Source organism: Tiliqua scincoides, chromosome 2, assembly GCF_035046505.1.
Source record: "Tiliqua scincoides isolate rTilSci1 chromosome 2, rTilSci1.hap2, whole genome shotgun sequence".
In the NCBI taxonomy this organism is placed as follows: domain Eukaryota; kingdom Metazoa; phylum Chordata; class Lepidosauria; order Squamata; family Scincidae; genus Tiliqua; species Tiliqua scincoides.
In genome coordinates, this window is record NC_089822.1 from 41,162,042 (window position 1) to 41,181,765 (window position 19,724).

A 19,724-nucleotide genomic window follows, 5' to 3' on the forward strand; every position below is an offset into this window, starting at 1 on the left:
CTGTTGGCTCGGAATCCACACTGTGATTCTAGATAAACGCTCTCTGCAAGTACCTGGAGCCTCTTTAGTGCAACTCGGGCAAACAGCTTTCCTACAACGCTAAGGAGAGAGATGCCACGGTAGTTGTTGCAGTCACCCCTGTCGCCTTTGTTCTTGTACAGCGTGATGATGTTTGCATCCCTCATATCTTGAGGTACTCCACCTTCTCTCCAGCAGAGACAAAGGATTTCATGCAGCTCAGTGATGATGATCTCTTTGCAGCACTTCAGGACTTCAGCAGGGATGCTGTCTTTTCCAGGTGCCTTGCCAAAGGCAAGGGAGTCCAGGGCCACGTGAAGTTCTTCTAGGGTTGGTTCACTGTCAAGCTCCTCCAGCACAGGCAGGCACTCAATGTTGTTCAGCGTTTCTTTGGTGACTACATTTTCTCTGGAATATAGCTCAGAGTAGTGCTGCACCCAGCGTTCCATCTGCTGCGCCCGATCCTGGATGACCTCGCCTGTTGCAGACTTCAGAGGGGCAATTTTCTTCTGTGTTGGACATAGGGCCTGCTTGATACCATCATACATCCCCTTGATGTTGCCCGTGTCAGCTGCTATCTGTATCTGGGAACAGAGCTGGAGCCAGTAGTCGTTAGCACATCTCCTGGCAGTCTGCTGGACTTTGCTGCGAGCACCTCGGAGGACCTGTCTATATACCTGATAGACAGATATATATCAGATATACCTGATAGATATACCTGATAGATACAGGAGGACTGTATATACCACCTCTATATTCAAAAATAATAAATAATCTGGCAGTCATGAAGAAGAAGCACTCTGCATCACCACATGGGAAGGGGAGGAGAATACTGAACCTACTCCAGGTCATACTCCAGATCATATTTTCAAATATATAACTCAGTTTTTAAAACATGAATCAAGGAAATGATTCCTTCTATGGTGCTACTGTACTGGTTTTATTGCATTTTCCTGCCACTGCGATGTGGGGACCCTTCCGGTATAGGGTCCAATTTGGCCAAATTGGTCAGATCGCCCTAAGGCCACCCCTCTGTGCTATGACTTGTGAAACTTATAATTACAAATAGAGATATGGAGATTCCATACACCATGAATAGCAGTTGGGGTTTTAAAAGATGTAGGAGAGAATCAAAGAAAACTACATTCAAGTTGTTTCTGTTCTGTCTCTTTTAGTGTAGCCACCACACAACATGTGCATAATTTAATGATAAAAAAACAGGTAGGGTACTTTAATAGGACCAGTACTGCCTATTTTTGTCAAAACTCCACATTTCAAATACAATTGTGAATGTCCAGAATCTAGCCTTAGAAGAAACTATAAAAGACCCCCTTCTCTTTGTACCATTAAAATAGAGAGCAAGGTTTTACTCTGAAGTGATAAAGAAGTGGGCAATATTCTAATAATTCTATCAGCTGTTGAGAAAGCTATCCCACTGCATTGGACTGAATGAATACAAAAAATGTTAACATACTGAATGTGCCATATTATTTCTATAGTCAGTGATTATGAACTCCAGAATTTAGTGTTAACCTTTTGAAAGAAACTGTAGATTAAGGATGAGTTGGTTAAGTTATTACAAACTTACTCACAAGCAGCCCAATCCTAACATAGCCAGGTCACATGTCCTGCACTGTTTTCAGCAATAGTTGGGAGCTGGCTGGAGGTCTCTCAGGGTAAGGGGATATTTTTTTCCCTTATCCCAAGTAACACCCATGCCAGCTCTATGGGACTATTCAGTTATCTGTCAGCCATTTCGCTGGTCTGAGTGGCCCTGTGTAGGCCTGTCTGGCTTGGGAAGGGGGTTAGGATCAGGTGGAGGAGGCTTCCATCAATCCCGCCCCTTCCCCAGGCCGGGTCCACCCCCATTCCACCCTACCTCACTTGAAACGCCACCTCTCCGCCTTCCCATCACCCTCCCCATGTCCGTACACTGCTCTGCATGCCTGCCTCTGTTGGAGACCCTGCACTGGGCTGCGTTGGCAGAGTGGCGCAGGCCTCCCCACCAGCACTACAGAGTCTCAAATTGTCACAAATATGCCTTACAGCATGTTTCTGACACTCTAGACCTGGGGTCTCCAAACCCCGGCCCAGGGGCCAGATGCGGCCTGCAGCAAGCCTCTATCCGGCCCGCAGCCAGGCTCTTGTCCCCTGAAAGCCTCTGGCCCACTCAACTGAACACAACCAGAGCTGTGCTCTGGTTGTGTCTGGAGGGTGTTCTGAGGACCAGAGAGGTTGAATGAATGATCCCATTCACTCATTCATTCACTCATCTAAGTTCCATCTCTAATTTATTTATTTAAATTTTAAATTTAAATATTTATTTCCAGCCTTCAACACCATGCCAGGTATTTGATGCAGCCCTCTGGCCAAAAAGTTTGGAGACCTCTGCTCTAGACCAGCGCAGCTGCTGCTCCACTGGCAGAACATTTCCTTAACATTGTGCTCTGAAGTGACAAGTACTTTTGTAAGAAAAAAAAGATAAAGTATTAAAATAATCAATTACCTTCAGTTAAAGAAAGAAAAACATGATGATTGTAAGGAAGGTGGAGGACTATAAACAGATTTTTAAAAAATGATGAATGCCAGGATTTAATTAAGGGAATTGCATGGGAGAGAACTGCACATGCAGCAGAACCTCTCTTTTCACTGTTCTCTGTAGCAGCTCCCACTGCCAAATAGAGACCCTGGTTGCAATTTTAAAAGACTGCTCAGTCTTTGGGAACTGCCACAGTGAAAGGGAAAAGGAATGCTCAAGCTGCACACACAGTACTCTTCCATGTGTGTATGTCCCCTTCTTTGGATCAAAGAATATTCAGTACGTACACATTAATTTTAAATCATCATAATGCCCTTTCCATATTACTAATATTTTGCAAAACATGTATCTGGAATTGATACCTTCTTTGCACAGGTATGTTTTTAAAGCAGTGGATGGAGGTAGGGCTTATAAACATAAAACCCAACAACACTGTGTCTACTCTCAATGATATTAACTTTTACCTGAAGTAGTTATTGCATCACTATCTTGAATTTATGTCAGACAGCATCAGCCTGAGCTCTTTTAAGCTTTATTATTCTTTCACTGTTCTTTGTAATGCTATATTCATCTTACACATACTTGTCAAGATCAGCTGTCCTTTATGCTATAATAGAAAATGTAGTACAACAACTGCAGGTTTAAAAAAAAATTGTTTTACTAAATAACAAATGACTTCTTTGGGATTTAAGCCGCCTGTGTGCAGGATTGCTGACTAATACCCTAAGCCTCCAAAAGGCAATGTAATATTTCTTCTTAGCAGCTGCAATATCATTCTAACCTAAACTGCTAGAAAGAGTGCCAACAGTTTTCCACACACAGACTTAAGATAATTACGTAAAAATCCACTTCATTATTATACACTGGCATTTCTAAACAGATTTGACTAGGTAACAAGATACATTCAAATCACAGATATATAATTACTGCACACCAAAGAATCTATAAAATGTTCACAAACAAATCTCTTTGACCTTGCTAAGTCTGCTCTTTGTTAATCTAAGGCAAACATTGTTTGTAGATTGCATTTGTTATAAAATACGAAGAAAGAAAGGAAATCCCTTAACAGTTGTTACTGATTTCAGCATATATGAAGGGAGATTTAAATGCCGTTTACAAAACAGAACAGATGCAGGCGCTGGCAAAAAGGTAAACAATTGTTGCATGGCTTACTGCCAGACTCTGAGCTGATATATTAAACTCCAAGTGAAGCACATCTCCCCCATGGATTGCACTTATTGCTACTTCATTTCCTATGTGCTGTGCCTAGCTGTAAGCTATTTCCAGTTCTTTTGTGACCCCTGAGGCCTAGTGCTACCTCACACAGCCATTAGTGAAGGGAATTGCATGTGTCTGACACGGCCTGAAACCAATTATTTGATATTTTCTTCAGAATGATGTCCAACTCTGTTGGGAATGAGCAATCATGAAATAATTTACCTCCTGATTTAATTTTTTCCTGCACAAATTAGTTGTACTCTGAGATAGCTATATACAGCTGCCCATGACATCTCTCTGTCTTATCAAGATTATACTTGAAATGATGAAAGGAGGGAGGGGGCTGAATAGGTTAGGGAATCCTGCTTTAAAAAGGCATTGACAAGTTTATCAGATATACTGATCACATGTACTCTCTGCTGATTGAAACTGACAGAACCATAAAGAACTGTCAGTGCACAAGGGAAAACCACACAGATGCAAACCATTAACAGAGCATTTAAGGTTTTTTAAACACTGGTCTGCTTTTCACTTTCTTTTCCCATACAAGAGCTAGTGATACAAAAATATATTTTTGAAAAAACAAAACATACACTCATACTCAACTTCACAGTTTACATTAATGTTTAACTTCTAGCAATACTGACAAAGTAAAAAAAAGATACATTTTGCTTCTTGTAATCCAGGGTGGCTGTGGTAGGAGATGAGTATAAGTGGGAGAACACTTTTATTTTTTGAGGATTTTGGTGTTTTCCAAAACTTAGAAGTGCTGAAAGCGGTAGTATGTGTTTTTATTTTAAAAAATGACATAATTATAATCACTTTAAAAGTATACTAGGTAGGTGATATAGATGGTACAGTGTCAGCAGATGCAGCCACAATCATTACCTATGCACCCCTCCATTAAATAATAAGTAAAAACCAAAGAAAACAGTATTTGCAGATTTTGAGTTTTTGTTTTGTATTTTTACAAAAATGAGAAGTGCAAAAGGTAGCATTTTTATTTCATTATCACCTTTTTCTCCCACCTCTACTAAGACCTTACTATGCCAAAGATAAAAACTCAAAAGATATTTCAGCTTCTCTCTACCCATAAAAAGCATGAATATGAAGCAAGAAAGCAAAGAATATTCTGCATATTCAGTGATTCAGAGAATGCTGTTCTCTTCCACTTGTGAGCTTCCAAGAGGCAGCCGATGGGCCACTGCAGGAAACAGGATACTGGACTAGTTGGGTCTTTGGCCCGATCTAGCATACCAAAAGCAGATTATAAAATTATCTTTTGGAAAAATTTCTGGAGGAAAAATCCACCACAGGTTACAAGCAACGATGTGTATGCGCATCCTCCTGATTTCAGAAATGGGCTAAGTCAGAATGCCAGATGCAAGGGAGGACACCAGGATGCAGGTCTCTTGTTGTCTTGTGTGCTCCCTAGGGTGTTTGGTGGGCCACTGTGAGATACAGAAAGCTGTACCACATGGGCCAATGGCCTGATCCAGCGGGGCTGTTCTTAAGGGAAAGATTAAGGGCAGGAGGTCTGGTCTGGGCAGGAGGTCTGGTCTAGAGGGTAGAGACTCCATTTGCCTGAAGATAACATCCGCAGGTCGCCAGTTCGAGGCCACCGGCACCATGCGACCTTGAAGCAGCTGACAAGCTGAGCCAAGTTATTCCATCTACTCTGAGCATGGGAGGGTGAAGGCCAGAATGTGCGGCCAGATCAGAAAGAAACATCTGAATGTTGTGGTTTCTTGAAAGATAGAACCTTCTTTGAAATTGTAAAAATTCCTACAGAGATTTAAATTGCCTGCTTATGTAAACCGCCTTGAATAAAGTCCAAGGAGAAATCTGAGGACCAAGAAAGGCAGTATAGAAATACCTGTATTATTATTATTATTATTATTATTATTATTATTATTATTATTATTATTATTATTAATCATAAAGTCAAGATTGCCTTGAAGTTCAAGGGGAAGATTCATTAAAGTGAGACAGAGGAGAGAGGTGAATCTGGCTGCTGCGATCCTGGAGGGGTGGATCCAGTCCCAGACCTCACTGATGGTCAATCAAGTTCAGAGCAGAGGGAGAACACTTTTGCATCTTGAACCCCAAGAATGAGTCTCTCGCTTCATTCCTCCTCTCCCCACCACTCCTCAAAGCTGTAAAACCTCCCATGCTCCTACTTCAATCCTGAAAGGACTTGACTCAGCTCTCACAGCTCCCTTTACCGTTGTCACGTCTCTCTCTGCCTTTTGTGAGTTCTTCTTCCAGTCATGTCTGGCAGGGAAGCTGGAATGCACTCTGCCTGCCTTACTCTAATTCAAGGCAAAAGTTCCATTCCATGCAGGCAGAGTCCATTCCACCCTGCCTGCCAGACAAGACTGAAGGAAAAACCCTCAAGAGGCAGAAAGAAACATGGGAGTGGCAAAGGTAGTCCCAGCAGCCTGAGAGCTGAGAGAAGTCCTTCCAGGATTCAAGTAGAAGCTGGAAAGTTTCACCTTTTTAAGAACTACATCAGGGGTGTCCAAACTTTTTGGCAGGAGGGCCATATCATTTCCCCCCCCCCTTGTCTGGGGCCGGGAGAAAAAAATCAATTTACAATTCAAATTTGAATAAATTTATATAAATGAACATATTGGAGATGGAACATATAAATGAATGAAGGTCTTGCAATAGCTCAAGGTCTATAAAAGGCCTTGCAAAAACCAAGGCCGGCCTTTCCTTTGCTGCTGCATCGCAGACATGAAACAGCAAGTAGTAGAGGAAGCCCTCGTCCCACAGCCCATGTAAGAGGGCAAACAGTTGAGCTAGCATGGGCTCCAGCAAGACTCCAGAGGGCCAGAAGCTCATTGGAGAATGGGAGCTCCACGCGGGCCAGACTGGGAGTCCCCGAGGGCTGCAAGTGGCCCCCAAGTCAGGGTTTGGGCACCCCTGAACTACACACACAAGAAGCCCCACCCCTAGCACTGAACTTGATTGCCCGGGCTATTGAGCCATCGATATTGACAGCCTTCTCGCCAGCTTACCTCGGCAATTGCCATTCATCAATGTGCATGCTCATGGATCCTTCCCCTAACACATGCCAATCCCATTGTTTTCTATTGGAAACCTGGTTTTCATTCATGTGTTTTTGATATCTGCACCATTTTCCAAGAACAAAATCTCCCACGAACTGAGAACTACCTGTACACACAAAACTTTTTTTGTATTCAGCTCATAGAAGTTCATAGTCCCCCAGTTAACGACCCCTATATTAAATACATGTTAGAAGACCATTTGTGCATTTAGACTAACAGTCACAGTTCAGGCTATCCGCATCTAGTTTCTCTCCTGGCATTAATGCCCTCTGTTGTAGGATATGTTATCAAATCTGGCTATAAGTTAAAAAGACTGGAAATCCCTGAATTGCAGCTCATTTTGGTTTGCAGAATGTACAATTAATGCACATTTTCATCAGATATTAGCAGGCTGTACACAACCCTGGATTAGCAAAATAAGCACATGCTTAGGGCATCAAGGTAAGGGGGCCACTCAGTGTTGTTTTCAGTGCCAGATTTACCATGGACCATGGTGCAAAAAAACCCAGTTAATTTGAGCAAAATCTGGAAAAAGAAGGGAGAATCACTGAACCCAAAATATATTAATTAGATATATGTTTTAATAAAATTTCTTTTGAATTTATTTTTTCTAAATTCTGTTTTAAAGCATCAAAATGCTTAAAAAAATACAAGAATTTAAAGTAAAATAACAAAAGGTTATGTGTGTCTTGCTTTAAGCAAACTCTATAAGCAGTAGCATGCTACTTACAGTACAGAAGCAGATAAGCCAACTGAGCGCTAAAGAGGCAGGGATGAATTTGGATCCATCCTTTGTCAGGGGAAAGGTTTGCAGGCCTTCAATGAAATGTATTCACATATTTCTCTAACAATTCCCAGGAGTCCTGGTCCCTGCACTTCCTGGAGAGTAAGTGATGCTCCTTTCATGAACCATTAATAAATTCCAAACACAAGACAAAGCCTATCACAGAGGATGTCTTAGTAGCCTTTAAGCTGCTGAACCAGCACAGAAGCTTCTGAGGGATTAGATGTGTCCAAAAATAAGAAGAAAAAAAACTGGATGTTCATCACAGTGAGCATTTTGGAAGCAGGGCCATGTGCCTGACCACAAGGGAAGGTGCACTGGTTTGTTGGGGGGGGCGCACATGTTTTGGACACTGGTAAGGGCAGCAGAGGAGGGGAGTCAGGTTTGTCCCATGTGGTCCCATCTATTGGAGGGCAGTGTTCTTCCCAAGTCTCTGTTTGAATGAATCATATTGCTGTTGACTGCTCTTGTTTTGCCCAGCCCAGTTGCTAGGGGGGTGCTAAGATCTTGGTATTTTTGAATAATACCATCTTGTCATGTATCAATCAATGCATAATTTCATGCAGAACACAATGAAACAAACCGCTTTGAAATATCTCATTCTATCAAAAATTATAGACAAAAATACCCAGCAGGGGTGGGGCAATGATACATCACCATGCCCACCTCCTGGGAGGTGGGCATTGCATGGGAGGAGGTCCATCATGCGGGTGACATGCTGGCCTCCTGCACTGATGCCACTTGCCCAGCCCTTCAGGGATTTCATTGTTAGGTTAGTTATCTGCACTCTGAGTGTGACTTGGTTCCCTTTCCTGTGGTTAAAGGTTTAAAGTCTGTTTTAAAGTCCTGTCGTTTAAAGTCTGGAGGGGCAAAGAGAGTGAAAACAGAATGAAAGCAACTCACACCTCATGTGTAGGTTGGGAAACTGAGCTTTCTTTGACTGTTTTCAGACCAGTTCAGCTGCTCGCTAAGAAGGGCTCTGAAACTTCTGTGGGCTACTCAGGGCAGTTGTGCTAACCCTAAAGCGGAACACTTAACAGACCTGAACATCTTGATAGTTCATTGCCCAACATTTGTCCCTGAAATCTTTATCTAAAGACCATGTAAAATGTGCTGCTACTTCATGTTCTGTTAACTTCCAAGTAATGTTCTAAAATGCTATGGCAGATGGATTCATCCTTGATCCTAGCCAAGACTCCAGGAGGTCCTGATTGCTGGCTTATCTACTTCAGGTTCTTTATTGAACTGGTAGGCTAGGGGGTAGTTCTGGGAGGTAGAGGCAGGCAGTATTTGAACTGTAGTCTTGTGTAGATCTGTGTTCTCTGTTCAAACCTTGGCATTTGTGATTTCTCAGGCAAGGTCTCAGTGCTGAGGAATACTTTACTTTTCTCCCTAAAAGGGACATGTCTGCTACTCCATTGTCATGCAGGAAAGAAATAATGGGCTGGATCTGGTCAAGAGCACTATTTCATATGACCCACAGTGGCTGCCCCTTGCCCAAAGCCTGATGGCTCTCCTCTTCCATCTGTTGAAATGTAAACAGACCCTGTTGTGTTGGATGTGGGGATGCTGCCCAAATGGAAAAGAGTTCATGTCAAGTTCCCCACTTCCCTTAGGCTGCTTTCAAATCGAAGCAGCACCCCCCCCCCCGGCAAGCTCCGAAACACCCACCATTTTCTTGAAGTATATTAAAAATTTCAACAGAACAATGATGTGATTAGAAATCTAGTCTCTTTTCTAAAGTGAAAGGCACACAAATATCTCATCTGTCCAGCAGCAGCAGCTACAATTAGTATATGCTTCCTACCTACACTGGTCAGCTCTTATCCTTGTTGCCCTGTCAAGAAATAATAAAGTGAATCCCTAGTGGAAAAGACTGTAAATATTAGTTTTTGAATATTGCTTTAGCTGAACCACATGGAGTATTTATGTGAGACTCTAGGATTAGCAATGTTAATACTTTGTTTCCAATTTAATCACTCTGAGTGGACGGGTAAAAGATGGACGCCGATATCTGGATTAATTTAATTTATACATGTGCTATAAATAATCTTTACTCCCCCTTCCAAGATTCATGACAACTTAGGGACTGCTTAGATATTCAAGCTTTCTTTAATGTGCATCAAATGATGCACATCCAAGAGTTTTCAATATTTCAATAAGCATAAAACATGTGTTTTAAAAAGTTTTAACAATGTATAACAGAAGTTATGAATTTAATACATAAATTCATGTAATTGAAGACACCTTTCTAAATAATCATTTCTAGGTCAGTGTGAGAAATAGCAAAAAATGCTAACTAAGCACTTACATTTCATTGTGTGGGTTTGATGCATCAAGATTGTGAATTTTAAAACTACTCTTTCACAGACACCATCTTAACTTGTTTGGCGTATGTTTTCAATTCTCTATTTCTTTTTTAACAAACAGCTCCCAAAACTAATGGAGCCTTATAATAAATACACAAAATGCCCTACAACTTAATAGTATCTCAGCAAGGAACACCTAATTAAGTTCTACTCAGGAAAAAGCTAACGTGCGTTGAAAAGAGTCACGTAAAGCATCATGTAACAATTTTCTTGTCAAACAATACTGCAGGAGCCTTAGGAACCTCTTCAGGAGACCTTTTATAAATCCTTCTTCTTTTGGTTTTCATAGCTCTCTATGGTTTCCCTTTACACACTACTATATGTTCCTAAGAAAAACCAACTTAATAATTCCCTCTCAACTTTGTCATGCTCTTTTTTATTAAAGAGAGTACTCTAATATATAAATCCCAAGGTGACCTCTGACCGCTCAAGAGAAATCAGATTGAAGAGTAAATCACTTTCATCTTTTATACTTGGGAGGAGAATGCAATAATTGGGGGGCATGGTGAGTTAAATGTTCTTTTCACCCTTAGGAAGAACACCTAGGTGTGCAAAGGAAGCACAGAGATGAAAATAATTAGTGTTTCTTAACTGGAAATATTCTGAAAAAATTGACCAAAATTTAAATTGTTTTTTCAAAGTGTATATAAGAAATCAATTGGTAGACATATGAACCGTTATAGCTTTTGCAGGATTCAGATGTGCAACATATGATATAAAAATCAAAACACCCCCCAAATATAAATATTTAAATGGCAAATATTACTAGATCTAATCTTTGGTTTCTCAAATCATCAAACTTAATAATTATTAAGTCCTAAATAAATAATCTTTTAGATTCAGTACACGTACACAATAAATTCCATTGTTGAACTGGACATTATGGGATCAATAAGAGATTTGAAGCAAAAGTAAAGTATTCAAGCAAACCTGCTACCAGCTTTGAAATTTTTTTCAGCTCAATTGATATGTCACTAAGGGCACAATCCTAACTGCGCCCTATGCCGGCCCTGGGTTGCAAACGTGCCGTAAAGCACATTTGCACCTTCTTGGGAGGAAGCCAGGCCGGTGTTCCAAGAAGCGCTGACCTGCGGAGGCTGATGGAAGCCTCCACACCAGCTTCCCCAGCTCCTTGCATCAGCTCAGATGAACTGACACAAGGACGAAATGTAGGCATGGGGGGTGGGGGGGAGACTTTCTTGGGCGGGGGGAGGGTGGGCGATGGGCGGTCCTGGGGGCAGGTGGGTAGGGAGCGGGAGGCGGGGCTGGAATCCAGCAGTTATGCTGGATCCCAACCCCCGTTCCCGGGGAGAACGGAGCAGCTTCAAGTTGCTCCACTCTCCTCAGACTTGTGCCACCTCAGGAGGTGGCGCAAGTCTGAGGAGACCCATAGGCACCAGCAGCCCTTACCCAGTGGTAAGGGGGAAAGTTTCCCCTTGCCTTTGGCTAAGCCGCTGCTGGCCACAATCCTGTGCTGGATACAGCACAAGTCTCCTGGCTTGCCTGTTCCAGTGCAAGTTAGGATTGCACCCTAACTTAGCTACTATCATCTTACCCCCTACTATAAGCTTAAAAGTAGCAAGCTTAATACTTTAGAAATCTTGAAAAAATTCCCCACTCCTTCTAGAAACACATTTGAATTCCTAGTATATTATACTCAAGTGGCCTTTAAGAGTACTTGATTTGTTCAAAATTCATCAATGTATTTGCAGGTAGATGATTTTATTTTCCTTACAGTACTATATAGTTTATTTTGAACACTATGATATTTTGGACAGTCAGATAAGACCAAGATAATAAACAAAAAAAATCTGTTATACAGCACAGGTACAATCCAGCCAAGCAAGTAAAAAAGATCACAATGCAACTGCACAGTATTCTTCAGTCCAATTGCTTTTAAGGGGAATACAGTCAAGGTTACTGAACTTCCAGGTAAAACCTCCTGCCCAGTTTGCCATGTGACGGATGGGGAATGGTGAAGCTGCCCACCCAGGCTCATGGAGTCCATGAGGACTTTAGCTCTCCACCTTGACATAATTTCGTTCATGAGGCACAGGGAGTCCGTGAGCCCAGGCTCCATCCTGCAGCAATCTGGGCAGGAGGTTTTGCCTCCCAAGCCACACTCCATGCGAGCCAGATGACTTTGGCTGGTGGGCCAAATCTGGTCCATGAGTCATATGTTGCCAACCACTGCACTAAGATCTTGCAAATTCAGGTTTTCAACCTTGGCATAATCTTGTCTGCAAACACAAGTCTTCCTGAATAAGCAATTAAGCATGGGAGCCCAATCCTAAACTGTCTCCCACCGGCAAGAAGGGCATGTAGGTTGCCACAAATGTGTCATAAATCATGTTGTGGCCACATGGAGACCAGTGCCATCAGCAGAGAGGACAACGCCAGCAGGCCTCTTCTGCAGCTGTGCCTGCCAATCAGGGTAAGGACACCACCAGGCAGCAGGGTGGCAGGGAGGAGATGGAACGGGGTGAGGAGGAGTTCTTTTGAGACAGGGTGGGGAGGAGGGTGGTTCAGGCCAGGGAGAGGGTGGGGATAGTGGAGGAGGCCTCTGCTGCATCCTAGCCCCCATCCCAAGCATGAAAGCCCTACATGAGGCTACTCATTTCTCTCCCAGCATTTGAGCTGGTTCAGATCTGAGTAGCTCCATTGGGCAAGCTGGAGCTCAAAACTAAGTAAAGGAACGAATGTTCCCTTACTTCAAGGAGACCTCCTGCTGCCTCCCTGTCACCGTGGGATATAGCGGTGGCCATTTTGGCACTGCTGTACTGTGCGACAGTCAGCCAGGTTAGGACTGGGCTGTAAAGGCTGTTGCCAATGACCTCACTTTCTGAAGTGTGCACAATCTTCTCCTAACTCAATTTTGGTTCTTCGGCTAATAATCAGCCAGAATGTAACCCATTTTTGCCTGGCACATTTGGTCCCTCTTGTATATATGCAACATTGGGCAGAAATGGCTTAAGCAAGGTCTTGCTAATAAAGCACCAGTGATGGTACCACTGTGTGGCATCTGCGTGTCACTTTCCTCAAAGGTCTTGCAAATTTGGGTTCTCCACTGACATAGGTCTGAGAAACACAAGAGAGATGTTTGAGTGCCTCAATATTTAAGAACCATTTAAATTCTTAAATATATTTACTCATCATGAACATTAAATGTACGTTTTTATAAAGCTTGACAATTTTTAAATTTAATTTTATATTAATTTTTATGCAAAAAGAACTCAGCTTACATATTTCCACAAGCCACACATATGTCAAAGAACTGCATGTGGCTCATGAGCCATGGGTTGGCAACCCAAGTATTAAAATTTAAAATTAAAATTTAATTTTAAAATTCAAAATATTAAATTATGCATTGGATTGATAGGGGCATGTTCTTATCCCACTAGTACAACACAAGAACCAGGGAATATCCACTAAAATTTAGTGTTGAGAGAGTTAGAACATACAAAAGAAAATATTTCTTTGCCCAGCATGTAATTAATCTGTGGAACTCCTTGCCACAGGAAGTGGTGATGGCACCTGGTGATGCCTTTAAAAGGAGATTGGACAATTTTATAGAGGAAAATTCTATCACATGTTATAAAAGCCATGATGGATATACATCCTGGTTCTAGAAGTAAGCTACCTCAGGATGACAAATGCAAGGGAGTGGCACCAGGATGCAGGTCTCTTGTTGTCTTGTGTGCTCCCTGAGGTATCTGTTGAGCCATTTTGAGATACAAGAAGCTGGATTAGATGGGCTTTTAGCCTGATTAAGCAGTACTTAAGTTCTTAAAATTTGTAATATAGTCAAGCAATTATTTGTGATTAAGTATTGTGAGTGTAAAGCATTATTTAATTATTCATTCATTATTATGAAATTTAGAATTATATGTTATATCTGTAGCCGTCTTTTATTTTCCAGGATGTAAACACCCATTCATTACAGTGTGCTAGCTTCCAAGACAATTTTATTTACTGATTTTTATTTTTCTCACACTACTGGATCAATTACAATAATTCCTATTAAAATCACTTTTCCCTAAGGGCACACTTAGAGCCCAATCCTGAGCTCGGTGCTCCGACTTTCCACCACACCGCACTGTTGCAAACGTGTCATAAGGCATGTCTGCGAGGCTTATAGTTGGGCCAGTACCTGTGCTAGCCCAGCGCTGGCTGACGCTGGGCAGGTGCCTGTTGTCCATTGCTCGGCGGCACGGTAAGCAGGGGCAGGGAGGAGGGCGGGGAGGAGGCGTTCCGGGGAGGGGGGAGGCATGGGTAGGGTGGAGAGAGGGCGAGTGGGCGGCGTGATGAGGAGGTGGGGGCGGAGAAAGGGCAGGCAGGAGGCATGCCAGGGGGAGGGAGTGGGGAGGAAGGAGGTGGGTTCGGTGGAGATCAGATCCTGTCTGTTCGTGCAGGGCTCGGGGCCCTACACCAACGCCTTTACTTTACTGCCGACCCTCCAGCCTGGGAAGCACTTGCCCCCAGCCCCTTAAGGGGCGGGGAGGGGAAGAAAGGCAGAGATGCAAGCCCCCAAGATCACACTGTTGCTTGGGATGGGGGGGGGCGGATCTCACTGACCTCTACGACCAGAGTGATCAGAAACCACTGATTCCAGTTTTTGAAAATGAAACTGGAAGCGGTTTCTGATCACTATTTCTAACTTTTCTAAAGCTTGGGGAGCTCTGTAGAGGCATCTGCAGGGCGCCCTGAATCCCCTGGAGGCCAGCATAGGGAGAAGCAAGTGAAATTCCCCTCTGCCCCCAGCAGCAGTGTGATCCTGGGGATAGCATCACTGCATTCTCCCCACCCCTGCAAAGTGGCTCCCAAACTTCCAAGGAGAAGTTTGGGAACCACTGACCTAGCTGTGCATTAAGACCTTCTTTCAAGTCATGCTTCAAGTCTTCCCTCTCTATCTGAAATACAGGGAGTGGGGAATTACCAGTTATAGGACCTTTCATTCAGTAAAGGCACTGGAATTCCTTCTGAGTGAAGTTCATTTTGCTCCTTCCAAATTGGTGTGTCAAACTCTGGAAAATTATATTCTCTTTCAGAAAGCTTTTGAAGCTGTCTTGAGTTTTCAATGATTCTCCTCCTTTTCCTAATCTCCTGAGTTCTCTTGAAGTTTTTTTTAATGTTTACTGCTGATGAATTTAATTTAATTAATAGATTCTGGGTTGTCATTTCACATATTATACTACGTTTCTTTAATATGCATTTGATTTTATTGTCAGTCACCTTATCAAGACTTTCTGGTTCACAAAAAAAGATATTTTAATAAAAATAAAATGCAAATAAAAGTTATACAGTTTCTTAGCTCTTCATAAGGTACTTCCTTGCCTTGTTCCTACCACAATCTGTATAGCATACTTTAGCTGATATATTTTAGAATGTGAACTCTTTTTGCTAATAGTTGGTTGAGATCACGAAATAGCTTTAACTACATTTAAACAAGAGGGCTAATGTGGTTTAAGATGTTAGATTTAGGATACAATCCTAACCAACTTTCCAGCACTGACATAGCTGTGCCAATGTGGCGTGAACTGCATCCTGCAGTGGGGAGGCAGTCAAGGGGGCCTCCTCAAGGTAAGGGCATGTTTGATACCTTACCTTGGGCTGCACTGTGGTTAGGTCAGTGCTGGAAAGTTGGTTAGGAATATGCCCTTACCTTTACAACTTAATTCAGTATAACCATATAGAAACTGTGTCAAACTGTGAAATTCAATGGGACAAAGACCATTCCCTCATTTATTTGTGAAAAGTAAGCATATAAATTAGACTTCCAAATAACCATGTAGAAGGTAGCTTGATCTGTGCACTGACTGTATTCCTCTTACACATTCTTCCTCCAGTCTGATATTTCTATCATCAGTCACCCTTTCCTTGTCATAGCAGGGCAGTTCCAAATGAATGGCAGGAATGTTAGTGGGGACTGAGTCTTAAGTGCAACTTTCACAGAAATGGAGGTAATATGGAGACTGTAGGGGAGTTACAGCCCAATCCTATGCATGTATACTAAGAACTAAAGTCAATTTATAGTCAATGGGACTTATTCCCAGGTAAGTGAGAACAGGATTGCAGCTTTTGTCACTTGCAAGCATTTGTTACGAGCCAAAGCAACCAAGCATATGCTAGATCACAAGACCATTCTGAGCATAAGTATTAAGATACAATTTTAACTTTTTTAATTTTTAATTATCTTAATGTTCATTTCCTGCTCCTACTTCAACTACTTGCAGTGTAAAGGAGAAGAAAAGAGACCCAGTCTCCTTGCTGATACAATGGCAATAGGGGGAGTAACATTAGGTGTACTGATATAGGATGCCCTCTATATAGATACAGGCCTATATCTAAACAGAGGGCATCCTCTAAAGGTCTGCATGCAGTCAGGCAAGCAAACATAGCCTACCTTTGGAAATCGAGAAATACAGACTGTGTTGTACAGACCTTGCTGCTTAGTGCTGCTTAGAATGATCCTTTGCGTTCACTTCTGTCCTTTGATGGATCACTGCCAAGACTAGTATCAGAAATTATCATCAAAAGATAAAAGGATAAAGTAACTTGGAAAATGAATGAACATAAAACAAAATGGCACTAACCCAAAACATGAGCTACTCCTCTTTGCTTCTTTGAGCTCTTGCTTGCCTTAACACCATGCAATGCATTTTCTTTAAACTGAAGTTCACAAAGTGTGTCAAGAAGAATGGTCATTTCTTCTGTGATGGTATCCAAATAAGTTTCATTAATAAACTTCAGTGTTGAAGGGGGATCAATAATTCCACTTAGTACATATAAGTCTTCTTTTATCATTGCACACATGGTGGGAATTGAACTTTCATAACCATGAACCATCTTTTCAAAGTTTGTTTCTCCACTACTTTCCAGAACACACTTCTGCAGAAGGTCACTAACAATTTTATTCTGCATGTTTTGATACTTGGCTAGAACTTCCGACTCAGGATAAAGAAATGAAAGCTGTTGTAGACACTGAGTTTTAAACTGCAATTGCTGCTGTAAAGTACCAATTTTTGTTTCATGGTGACTTTGCAGTTGGTTTACTAAGAAGCGCCGAAGATGTAATCTTACATCATCCCAAATACACTGAACATCCACTGCTGAATCATCTTCAATGCCATGCAGGGAAGTACTGGATGTAAACTCAAAAGATGTCCCACTTGGAGTACAAGGAAATGAGACACCACACTGTCTTGAGAGGTCCAGAAGAAAGTGAAGAATCAAATCTTCTTGGTTCTGCTCATTTTTCAGTAAGCTTTGCTAAGGAAAAAGTAAGTAATATAGGTATGTTAATATGTTATTGAACAATTCTTTTAAAATAATGATACTCTTTGAAACATTGCAAATTCACGTTAATTGCCATTTACAAAATAAGTTTTCCTAATTGTTAATTTTAGCTCTCCAATGTTCTGTCTATCACCAGACATTTCTCTTTAAAGACTTCTTAAGGAATTACTACTGAATCAAAATAATGCATACAAAAGTTTCAAAATACACATTTCAAAATAAGTAGCATATTTTGATGGGTTAATTATGTCACAGGCCATATTCTCTACATTTATATGCATGTAAGCACTCATAAGAATGTACTTCTGCATATCATCGCAGTCTATTAACAAACCGATACACACAGCAAGCTTTTCTACAACTTCAGAATGGTAACTACAGGAAGGGTCAAACTACATGTTACAAGGAATGCTGAGTTGGTCTCAGGTCTTTTCCTTTTGTTTTTGAAATAGAGCATGCATGAAATCACAACAGAAAGTACAGGGGCTTTAGAACTTTGCCCCCTGTGGTTGATGCTGACTATATACACAACCATACACTAATTACAAAAGATAAAAAGTTTGCATCCTAATGTAGTTTAACCCCAAAACATGAGCTCACACAAAAATACAAGCCCCGTATAAGTTGCCAAAAATAAGGAATGGATAGAAGTGCTGTAATATCAAATATACGAGGGTCGCCCAGAAAGTAATGCACCACATTTTTTTTCTTCAACAATTATTTATTGAACACAATGAAACTTACACACAAGAAAGAATGATGTTTCTTCTACACTCCCTATTTTTCCACGTAATCTCCGTCCAGTTCTATGGCCTTCCTCCAGCGAGACACAAGGGCATATATGCCCTGTCAGTACCACTCCTTGTTCTGGTCACGAAGCCATTTCTGCACTGTGCGAATCACCTCTTTGTCATTCTCAAAATGTCTTCCGCGAATGGCATCCTGTAATGGCCCAAACAAGTGGAAGTCTGAGGGAGCTAGGTCAGGGCTGTAGGGTGGATGGGGTAACACAGTCCAACCCTGTTTAGTGATGTGTTCCGAAGTCCTCAAACTTGTGTGAGGCCGAGCGTTATCATGTTGAATCAAACATTCACCTGGGTTTTATGGCGCCGAAGTCGCTGGAAGCGCTTCTTGAGTTTGGTTAATGTCTTCACATAAGCTTCAGAATTAATGGTGCTGCCTCTTGGCATCACATCAGTGAGTATGACGCCCTCACAGTCCCAAAACACAGTGATCATGACCTTACCGGCGGAAGCAGTTGCTTTGAATTTTTTCTTCTGTGGAGATTGAGGATGACGCCATTCCATCGACTGTCATTTTGTTTCGGGCTCAAAATGGTGAACCCAGGTTTCATCACCTGTCACAATCCTGGATAAGAACACTTCCCCCTCATCTTCAAAACGTTTCAGCAACTCAGAAGAAATGTTTTTTCTGAGAGATTTGTGGTCCACCGTAAGACAGCGCGGAACCCATCGTGCACACACTTTTGAGTAATCAAGAGCACAGATTATTGCATCCACACTTCCTTTGCTGATTGACAGATTCAGCGCCAACTGCCTAGTCGTTATGCGTCGGTCCTCGCGAATGAGCACATCAGCAAGCTGCGTCTTGTCAGGTGTGACAGCCGTGGATGGCCACCCCGAACGCTGCAAATCTTGGAGCTCTGCCAAACCGCCTTCTAATGGCCTCACCTTCTGTGCCCAGCGACTAACCGTACTTCTGTTGACTGCAGATTCTCCATAAACTGTACACAAACGTTTGTGAATGTTCCCAACAGTTTCTTTCTCCGCAGTGAGAAATTCAATGACGACACGCTGCTTGTAACGTACATTACTTACAGACGCCATTTCGAAACACTACTGCAGCTACGCTATCTGTCTGAAGAAACCAAAAATTTGTGTGCGCACTCCTGAAAATTCAAATAATGTATATCTAAAGTTTCACATTCGTACCATTGCTGTAGGCTGAGAAAAAAAATGCGGTGCATTACTTTCTGGGCGACCTTGTAAAGCTAAATGTAATGACATCTACAATGGTCACTCTAGCCCAAAGGTCAAGTTGGCTTGACATAAAGTCAAACAGTTTATTTTTAACTATGTAACTGCTTTAAAATAGGAATAAAAATTGCAATATGACTTTATAAGTAAAGTTATGATTAATTCATACAACTGAAAGGGAATATTTCCCCATTTGTTCTGATCAGAGTCTAGCAATAATGAGTTCAATGTGCACTCATTTATATGTCCATAAATCTCTCACAAATCAATTAGACATGCATCTATAAATTGATGCCAAACTACAGCCTTTAAAAAAGTTGCCAAAAAAAAAAAACAACTTTCACAACAGTTTCTGCAAAACATAATAATGGCTGATTTATTCAGGATTTTTTTTTCTTGCACAACGAGCTCTGGCCTTCTGGCAATGCA

General features: G+C 41.8%; 1 protein-coding gene across 1 annotated transcript in view; it reads right to left on the reverse strand.

Moving 5' to 3' along the window:
- The window catches only part of KIAA0825 (KIAA0825 ortholog), a 309,279-nt gene that overhangs the window by 241,576 nt on the left and 47,979 nt on the right, over positions 1 to 19,724 (reverse strand). The window contains exon 4 of the mRNA XM_066615910.1: positions 16,596 to 17,271. Coding sequence (XP_066472007.1) covers positions 16,596 to 17,271 — 676 coding nt within the window. The remainder of the gene's footprint in view (positions 1 to 16,595; positions 17,272 to 19,724) is intronic.